At 35.9% G+C, this 10,327-nt stretch overlaps 1 protein-coding gene across 1 annotated transcript; it reads left to right on the top strand.

Annotated features, from left to right (window-relative positions):
- The first annotated feature begins 1,145 nt into the window (after positions 1-1,145).
- Positions 1,146-5,470, top strand: LOC121863503 (acidic leucine-rich nuclear phosphoprotein 32 family member B-like). The gene is made up of 3 exons (XM_042362180.1): positions 1,146-1,309; positions 2,328-2,603; positions 5,090-5,470. The coding sequence occupies exons 1-3, from the start codon at positions 1,146-1,148 to the stop codon at positions 5,118-5,120; spliced, it is 471 nt and encodes a 156-aa protein (XP_042218114.1). The 3' UTR covers positions 5,121-5,470.
- Positions 5,471-10,327: the final 4,857 nt, after the last annotated feature.

Here is a 10,327-nt window from a genome sequence, read left to right as displayed (position 1 = left end):
GGGAGCCGCTTGCCCTTTTGCTATCTCATCTCTCGCCAGTTTGTGTGTGTTTGCAGGAGACGATGGTTGGTGAAGGCCACCATCCTCCTCGTGGTTATCAAGCCTTATATTCTGACCCAATATTCAAACTGCCCTTGAGATCTTACCAGGTGTGTTCAAACTACCCGTGAGATCTCACCAGGTGTGTTCAATCTGGTAGATTTTGCCCAAAAAAATATATATATCTAGTGCTCCGTACTGTGAAAGGAAGCCTGTAATGGACCACTCAACAAGATGGTAGTCTCATAATGGAGGTCTCCTCCCCCGAGGAGAGTGCTCAACTCCGTACCCTGTCTGAGGCACCTGGTGCACCAGTCTCCTGTACTCCTGTTCTCTAAACATCTAGTGTGATACTCAGATGAGAAGTTTCTGTTGGATCTCCGAGTCCAAAAGGTGTTGAAAGTGGACAGGTTCCGCCATAAAGAGAATGGCGTTCTTAACTCTGATACTGACATTTGACTTTCGAAATTTCACCCTCTATCAAGGTTGCCTGGATCTCCCTTAAGGTGAAAACCATACATCCCAAACCCTAGATGATGATTTCATTGTCAGTTGTATGGCCATGTCAGCTGCAATTGTTGTAAGTTAGAGCAGGGTGTTCCTGCAGTACGTGTTAACTGTGGTAAGGCTCATGAGAGTCAGAAATGTCCAGGTCTGATCTGCTGTTTTCACTGTAATGAGGCGCACCTGGCCTCTTCTAGTGAATGTGACCGGTTCCAACTCCAGAAAGAGATACTAAATATTCGTACGAGAGACAAAGTGAGCTTTGCTGAAGCCAGAAATGCAGTTCTAAAATGAGTCTCAAGTCATGGGGATTCCTATGCGCAGGTTCTATCCCTTGACAGACACAAGGCTTGGCAAACTGTTGCTGCAACACCGTCCCGAGAATCATCCATACCTCTATTGAATTCTATGCCACCAATTCTCAGTCCACAGACTCTCTTGTAGTGACTGAGGTCCATATGGATGTGGCAGGTGCATCTGTTACTCCTCATCTTTCTTCCTCCCGCCATCCGGCGCCATCTTGATATTACAAAAATTTCAGCAAAATTCTCCGAGGGTGTTCAGAGTTTCTGAAGGTGGACAACCGTTCACCCACGGTCTCCATGGAGATGCCGGATGATCCTCTTTTGGATACTTCTGGTGATGAGGCCCCAGCTAATATAGAGCTGGCAGCTCTACAGAGGGACTATCCCTGTTTACACCGACGGCTCACAAGTCGGATGGTAGTCTCCCCATTATGGTGTTTATTTTACAGCAGAACTTTCAGGTATTTTATGTGCTCTCAAAATTATTTTTTACCAAACCCCATCCCTTCGTTAAAGCTATTTTACAGTGGTTGTTTCTCATCCAACGACGGGACCTGAAAGTCAGTTTTTACTGGGTTCCAGCCCATGTGGGGGAGAAGGGGAATGAGCTGTTGTGAAAGCAGCTGCTTCTTGTCCTCTGGCACATCAATCCCCTCTACCTGCCTCTGATATGAAGCTGCCATCCACTCGAGTTGGCAATGCAGGTGGAATGCTCCACGACATCCACCCTTGCTTTGGGCGGCTGGGGATATCGGGGATTGTCGCACCGCTGGGAGACTGCTTTGGCCCGCCTTCGCATTGGCCACACATGGCTGACTCATGGTTTTTTAATGGATTGGGTATCCGTTCCCCCATTGTGATTACTGCCAGGTCCTATTGACTGTTCGACACCTCCTGGTAGAGTGTCCCAGTCTCAGAGATCATCATCATAAGCACCTTTCCCAGTGCCAGGAGAGAGACGGGTCTTATCGTCTCTTTGGTGCTGGGAGAGAGAGTGGGTAATGTGGGAGGGGACGCCCTCTCCTTCGTGGAGGAAGCCAGCCTTCTACACAAGCTTTGAGTTTTGTCTATTAATGTTTAAGTGTTTTTACAAAAGTTTTGTGCTATCTATTATGTTTTTTGTCTTGCATTAATTGGTTTTAGTCTTCTAAACTTTTAATTTGGCAACATATGATCTAAGCTGTTGCGTTGCCAGGAGTGTAATTACCACAATCAATCGATTAATCATCCTCAACCATTATCCCCCATGTTTGATGTTTTCTTATTAAATTATTAATACACCCTTCACAGACATGAGAAAGGTGTAAATATAGTAGATAAATCATATAGTATGCACTTACATGTACAGTACAGTAAAATTGAAGGCAATATTTCATAAAATTTTCAAATATTGATTTATGTTGTATGTTGGTGGTTTTAGTGATGATCTTAGGAAAATTTTGCATGAAGAGTATGATCTATATGTATTAATATTTACAGAATAAAAAAGAAAAAAGAGAAGGCAAAAAGAGCTGGTAATAAGGAAGATGAAGAGGAGGGGGAGGAAGAAGAAAAAGATGATGACCAAGATGATGACAGTGATGTTGATGATGATGTCACTCAAAATATCATTGATGAATTACCAGACCCAGATAAGTATTACAGCAATGATTTAGAAGATGGAGAAGAGAATAACAAGTATGACTCGCACAGTAGTGATGGGGAGAGTAGCAGTGAAGTGAGCGAGTCTGAAGAAGAGGAAATGCCCAAGATTAGGTGAGTATCATGTAATTCTTTGGCTGCTTGTTCAGTCAGTAACATTAACTCATTTTCAAAACTTATCATCCACACTCTGTCACTCTTACTGGTAAGGTCTTTGAGGTTCGGAGTTACTCAAATATACAAGTTGTACTTTGCCTGATCCATCAGAGAACCTTAAAAAAATATGGGCTAGCTGCTTCGGTAACTTAGGCCAAAGGCTCACACACTTAGATCACATTTTACTGCTGTTCTACAAGGTTGATCTCTTGCTCTCTGCTGTTTTTGCATACAATTAGTGTTCTACACAATCGGCAAAAAATACTGATTCAAAGTATTGTTAAGATGTAAAATGTTATTAGTTACATATACTGCACTGTACAGTACATTTAGCAGTGGACAGTGTATGCCTACTGGAGTGTAGAGATGTATGAACTATGTAAAGTATACAGTGCATGTAAAATCCCTCCTTCATGGAGGGAAAGGAGAGTGACAGTTAATAACACCTGCTACAGTAGATGGTACAGGCCATCCTGTCATCATATCACCATTTGGCTTACCTGCTTCACAAGCTCAAGGCGACAGCATCTGCTGGCGAGTACAGTCCAGTATATACTGTACACTACAGTAGTATATAATATTTTGTTCATTTACAATATACAGTACCTGTGTTGTATGCATACAGTGGTGTTTGTGTGATTAAATACAGCTAAGTCTATCCTTGTGAGATGCGTAGTTTACTCTCAGAAAACTTTCCGGGGATGTGAGATAGTGTCTGTCCATGTGAGATGCATAGTTTAGACTCCAGGAAAACTTACCCCAGTACCCGGAAATCATTCATTTCCAGAATAACTTTGCCCTAATTATTACGGTTAATGGAGATCTCAATGTACTACTATAGTACAAACTCTAAGAAAAATAACGGTTGAAATACCGATTTTGTTTAATTGCGTCATGTACTGTAGATGACAATATATATATATATATATATATATATATATATATATATATATATATATATATATATATATATATATATATATATATATATCTTGATAAAATCACACGGGAAAATGGAAACAACGGAGTACCTTAGCTTTCGTCTTTATTCAAGACATCTTCAGAGGCATCTGGATTACATGGACAGAGAGAGGCTTAAATATACAGGTGTGTGTGTATATATATATATATATATATATATATATATATATATATATATATATATATATATATATATATATATATATATATATATATATATATATATATATTCTTTGCTTTGCTGATTTTTCATGTTGCACTTTTTAATGTATTTGGTGTCATTGTTTTTGCTTGTGAGAGGATTTGAATATTGCTGTAAGTGTCTGTGTTTTGTTCATGACAGCATCTGGCAAATTCTGATGGAGTCAGTTGTCATTCTCTTGTTGTTTAGAACAGTTGTTTGGAAAACACTGCCAGCTGTGGAAGAATTCATATCTTCTAGGCACCTGAGTACCCTTATAATTACTTTTATAATTGGATAATTAAGACAATTCTTTGTGATAGTTTAAATGTATTGTTTAAAGTGGGGCTGTGTCTAGAGATTATGTGCGACAGAAAGTTGTAGTGAAACAGTCCAAGTATAATTTATATTGCTGTCATTAAATGGTCCTTCAAACTGGATTGTCTGTCAGGTTTAGTTACTTCTTTGTTCTCATTGGTGAAACTCGGTAAATTGCCCACCAGTCTGCACGACATTGCCACATGTGAAATTTTTCCTTATTTCGTTCATTTGTCGTCTTCCTATGTTATCCAATGTTCGTGTTTAACTTTATTCAAAATTACTATCCAGATATATTTTGGGACCCCAGACTGTAAGCCCAAATATTCTGAACAGTTCAAATACCTGTATAATTCCTAATTTTTGGCCAGTTATGTAAAGTATTTGCATCCCCAGAATTAACTTTTGTTGTTAGAACTAACTTACCCTAACCAGCCATTGAATTGGGGATGGGAGTAAGCACATATTATTGGGATAGAATCTCCTTTACTACCAAAAGGGCTTAATCCCACTTGGTTGTGAAAATGAGAATAAATATTTGAAACAAGTACAGTATTTGGATGGACAGTCAAAATATTACTCAGGTGAGTCTTGTTAGACTTACAACTGCCTGTCATGTCCTTATGGGTCTTCATGTTTTAATTTTATGAGAAAGAAATATTACGTAATATTTGACTATTGAAGTTTTTTATCAGCAAATTAATGATAGGTTCCATGAAGGTTATGGGGGAATAATATGGGTTTTATTAATCAAGTTTAAAATTGTGTTAGTAATCAAGTAGCAGTTAATTACTGTACTGTATATATTATATCTGATTGTTTCAAATATTTTATGTTTAAGTTTAGTAAGGTGTAAACCTTAGTTGATTGCAAAGATCGGATCGTGGCATATTAACATGTCTTGTTTACTTATTATAGAATTGCCATTTGGCAAGACAAACTTTTCAATGTCTATTATTTTCAGTGGAAAGAGACGTGCTCGGGACAGCACGTGAGGCCAAACGTGCAAGGCTAGAGCAAGCCAATACTCTTGAAGCTCTGCCGATGAATGAGCAGGAAGAACTAGCATTGTTCCTCCTGCGTGGTAAAACATATTATGGTAAGTACCTTTTAATATACAGTATATTTCTTGTACAAATCTTCTAATAAAATCACAGATCAGCGACATTTCTTGAACTGATGGGCTAGTCTGCCAATTCAGTAATCTGTTCTATGTTTACATTCGTTTCCAGTGGAGTAAATATCAAGAAAATTGTGCTATTTAATATTTGTGAATTTTCTATAATAAAATTATTGGTCATATAGTGGATTCCTCCCCTACAAACGCTGTTTGTCGCCGAGTAGCTGACCCCGCGAATTCCCCAGAGTATGCCTCGTGGTCTAGGTCAACCAGCGCCGCCTTACATGACGGAGGTCAACTATTAAGCCACGCCTACCTCCGCTATATAAGACCTGACCTTGTGGTGACCTACCTCTTTCTACCTACACCAACCAGCAAGCAACACCACCTCCTTCGCTCCTGCCTGGCGGTCCTGCTCCCGCCGGCGATCATGGGCGACCCACAAGCTGGTCCTCCTCTGAGCACCCTCACCAACCAGCTCTCTCTACTCAACGCTTGTAACCACGCTGCATTCCCAGCACCAAGCTGCATTGTACATCTAATACAACATGTGTACAGAGAGCACATTGTGAGTTTCCTTTCTCCATCCCATCCTGAGTGTGAACCAAACAACCCGTACCCCACAGTCATTCAAAAATTTAGCCATCCAAGCTGTCTACATAAAGTTTCTCAGCTATTATTTTTGGCTCGATATATGTAACTTTTGGGGAAATATTACCTAATCTTCCGAAATAGATTATCATAGAAAACGGGAAATATGTATAATAAAAAATGGGAGATATTTACTTTCTGGGAAAGTTGGTTATCTACTTATAATAGAAAACGGGAAATTTGTATCATAGAAAATGGGAAATATCTATTTTCCGGGAAAGTTGGTTATCTACTTATAAAGTTGGTTGTCTACTTTCCCGAAAAGTAGATTATCTACTTTTCGGGAAAGTAGATTATCAACTTTTTGGGGAAGTAGATTATCGACTTTTGGGGAAATATTTCCTAATTTTGCGAAGTAGATTATCATAGAACACGGGAAATTTGTATTACAGAAAATGGGAAATATCTACTTTCTGGGAAAGTTGGTTATCTACTTACCATAGAAAACGGGAAATTTGTATCATAGAAAATGGGAAAATGTCTACTTTCCGGGAAAATATCTATTTTCCGGGAAAGTTGGTTGTCTACTTTCCCGAAAAGTAGATTATCTACTTTTCGGGAAAGTAGATTATCAACTTTTTGGGGAAGTAGATTATCGACTTTTGGGGAAATATTTCCTAATTTTGCGAAGTAGATTATCATAGAACACGGGAAATTTGTATTACAGAAAATGGGAAATATCTACTTTCTGGGAAAGTTGGTTATCTACTTACCATAGAAAACGGGAAATTTGTATCATAGAAAATGGGAAAATGTCTACTTTCCGGGAAAGTTGGTTATCTACTTTCCCCAAAAGTAGATTATCGACTTTTGGGGAAATATTACCTAATTTTCTGAAGTACATTATCATAGAAAACGGGAAATTTGTATTACAGAAAATGGGAAATATCTACTTTCTGGGAAAGTTGGTTATCTACTTATCATAGAAAACGGGAAATTTGTATAATAGAAAATGGGAAATATCTATTTTCCGGGAAAGTTGGTTGTCTACTTTCCCGAAAAGTAGATTATCTACTTTTCGGGAAAGTAGATTATCAACTTTTTGGGGAAGTAGATTATCGACTTTTGGGGAAATATTTCCTAATTTTGCGAAGTAGATTATCATAGAACACGGGAAATTTGTATTACAGAAAATGGGAAATATCTACTTTCTGGGAAAGTTGGTTATCTACTTACCATAGAAAACGGGAAATTTGTATCATAGAAAATGGGAAAATGTCTACTTTCCGGGAAAGTTGGTTATCTACTTTCCCAAAAAGTAGATTATCTACTTTTCAGGAAAGTAGATTATCGACTGTTTGGGGAAGTAGATTATCGACTTTTGGGGAAATATTACCTAATTTTACGAAGTAGATTATCATAGAAAACGGGAAATTTGTATAATAGAAAATGGGAAAATATCTACTTTCCGTGAAAGTTGGTTATCTACTTTCCCAAAAAGTAGATTATCTACTTTTCGGGAAAGTAGATTATCGACATTTTGGGGAAGTAGATTATCGACTTTTGGGGAAATATTACCTAATTTTGCGAAGTAGATTATCATAGAAAACGGAAATTTGTATTACAGAAAATGGGAAATATCTACTTTCTGGGAAAGTTGGTTATCTACTTATCATAGAAAACGGGAAATTTGCATCATTGAAAATGGGAAAATGTCGTCTACTTTCCGGGAAAGTTGGTTATCTACTTTCCCAAAAAGTAGATTATCTACTTTTCAGGAAAGTAGATTATCGACTTTTTGGGGAAGTAGATTATCGGCTTTTTCGGAAATATTACCTAATTTTCTGAAGTAGATTATCATAGAAAACGGGATATTTGTATCAAAGAAAATGGGAAATATCTACTTTCTGGGAAAGTTGGTTACCTACTTTCCTGAAAAGTAGATAATCTACTCCCCCGAAAAATCTATCATCTACTTTCCTGAAAAGTAGAGAATCTACTTTTCGGGAAAGTAGATAACCAAGTTTCCCGGAAAGTAGATATTTTCCCATTTTCTATTAGACAAATTTCCCGTTTTCTATGATAAGTAGATGACCAACTTTCACAGAAAGTAGATATTTCCCATTTTCTGTAATACAAATTTCCCGTTTTCTATGATAATCTACTTCGCAAAATTAGGTAATATCTCCCCAAAAGTCGATAATCTACTTCCCCAAAAAGTCGATAATCTCCTTCCCGAAAAGTCGATAATCTACTTTCCTGAAAAGTAGATAATCTACTTTTTGGGAAAGTAGATAACCAACTTTCCCGGAAAGTAGATATTTTCCCATTTTCTATTATACAAATTTCCCGTTTTCTATGATAAGTAGATAACCAACTTTCCCCAGAAAGTAGATATTTCCCATTTTCTGTAATATAAATTTCCCGTTTTTCTATGATAATCTACTTCATAAAATTAGGTAATATTTCCCCAAGTAGATAATCTACTCCCCCGAAAAATCTATCATCTACTTTCCTGAAAAGTAGAGAATCTACTTTTCGGGAAAGTAGATAACCAAGTTTCCCGGAAAGTAGATATTTTCCCATTTTCTATTAGACAAATTTCCCGTTTTCTATGATAAGTAGATGACCAACTTTCACAGAAAGTAGATATTTCCCATTTTCTGTAATACAAATTTCCCGTTTTCTATGATAATCTACTTCGCAAAATTAGGTAATATCTCCCCAAAAGTCGATAATCTACTTCCCCAAAAAGTCGATAATCTCCTTCCCGAAAAGTCGATAATCTACTTTCCTGAAAAGTAGATAATCTACTTTTTGGGAAAGTAGATAACCAACTTTCCCGGAAAGTAGATATTTTCCCATTTTCTATTATACAAATTTCCCGTTTTCTATGATAAGTAGATAACCAACTTTCCCAGAAAGTAGATATTTCCCATTTTCTGTAATACAAATTTCCCGTTTTCTATGATAATCTACTTCGCAAAATTAGGTAATATTTCCCCAAAAGTCGATCAATTCATTTCCAAATGATATCTACTTTCCCGAAAAGTAGATAATCTACTTTAGGAAAGTAGATAACCAACTTTCCCGGAAAGAGATAGATATTTTCCCATTTTCTATTATACAAATTTCCAGCTTATGATAAGTGATATCCAACTTTCCCAGAAAGTAGATATTTCCCATTTTCTGTAATACAAATTTCCGTTTTCTAGATAACTTCGCAAAATTAGTAATATTTCAAAGTCGATAATCTCCTTCCCGAAAAGTCGATAATCTACTTTCCTGAAAAGTAGATAATCTACTTTTTGGGAAAGTAGATAACCAACTTTCCCGGAAAGTAGATATTTTCCCATTTTCTATTATACAAATTTCCCGTTTTCTATGATAAGTAGATAACCAACTTTCCCAGAAAGTAGATATTTCCCATTTTCTGTAATACAAATTTCCCGTTTTCTATGATAATCTACTTCGCAAAATTAGGTAATATTTCCCCAAAAGTCGATAATATACTTCCCCGAAAAGTCGATAATCTACTTTTCCGAAAAGTAGATAATCTACTTTTTGGGAAAGTAGATAACCAACTTTCCCGGAAAGTAGATATTTTCCCATTTTCTATTATACAAATTTCCCGTTTTCTATGATAAGTAGATAACCAACTTTCCCAGAAAGTAGATAGATATTTCCCATTTTCTGTAATACAAATTTCCCGTTTTCTATGTTAATCTACTTCGCAAAATTAGGTAATATTTCCCCAAAAGTCGATAATCTACTTCCCCAAAAAGTCGCTAATCTACTTTTCCGAAAAGTAGATAATCTACTTTTTGGGAAAATAGATAACCAACTTCCCCGGAAAGTAGATATTTTCCCATTTTCTATTATACAAATTTCCTGTTTTCTATGATAAGTAGATAACCAACTTTCCCAGAAAGTAGATATTTCCCATTTTCTGTAATACAAATTTCCCATTTTCTATGATAATCTACTTCGCAAAATTGGGTAATATTTCCCCAAAAGTCGATAATCTACTTCCCCAAAAAGTTGATAATCTACTTTCCTGAAAAGTAGATAATCTACTTTTTGGGAAAGTAGGTAACCAACTTTCCTGGAATGTAGATATTTCCCATTTTCTATGATACAATTTTCCCATTTTGTGATAATCTTCTTTGATTGTTTCTTAAAAAAAAGAAACCCTCTTATTTTCTTCTTGCTGCAACCTCTTCTGCTTTAACACACTTCTACATATATTTCTGGAGAGTTTTATGTTCCTACACATCACATATGTATATATATATATATATATATATATATATATATATATATATATATATATATATATATATATATATATATATATATATATATATATATATATTATATATATATATATATATATATATATATATATATATATATATATATATATATATATATATATATATATATATATATATATATATATATATATATATATATATATATATATATATA

This window comes from Homarus americanus, unplaced genomic scaffold, assembly GCF_018991925.1.
Source record: "Homarus americanus isolate GMGI-L3 unplaced genomic scaffold, GMGI_Hamer_2.0 scaffold40248, whole genome shotgun sequence".
In the NCBI taxonomy this organism is placed as follows: domain Eukaryota; kingdom Metazoa; phylum Arthropoda; class Malacostraca; order Decapoda; family Nephropidae; genus Homarus; species Homarus americanus.
Note: the sequence above shows the minus strand (reverse complement) of the source record. Positions and strands in the feature narration are given on the sequence as shown.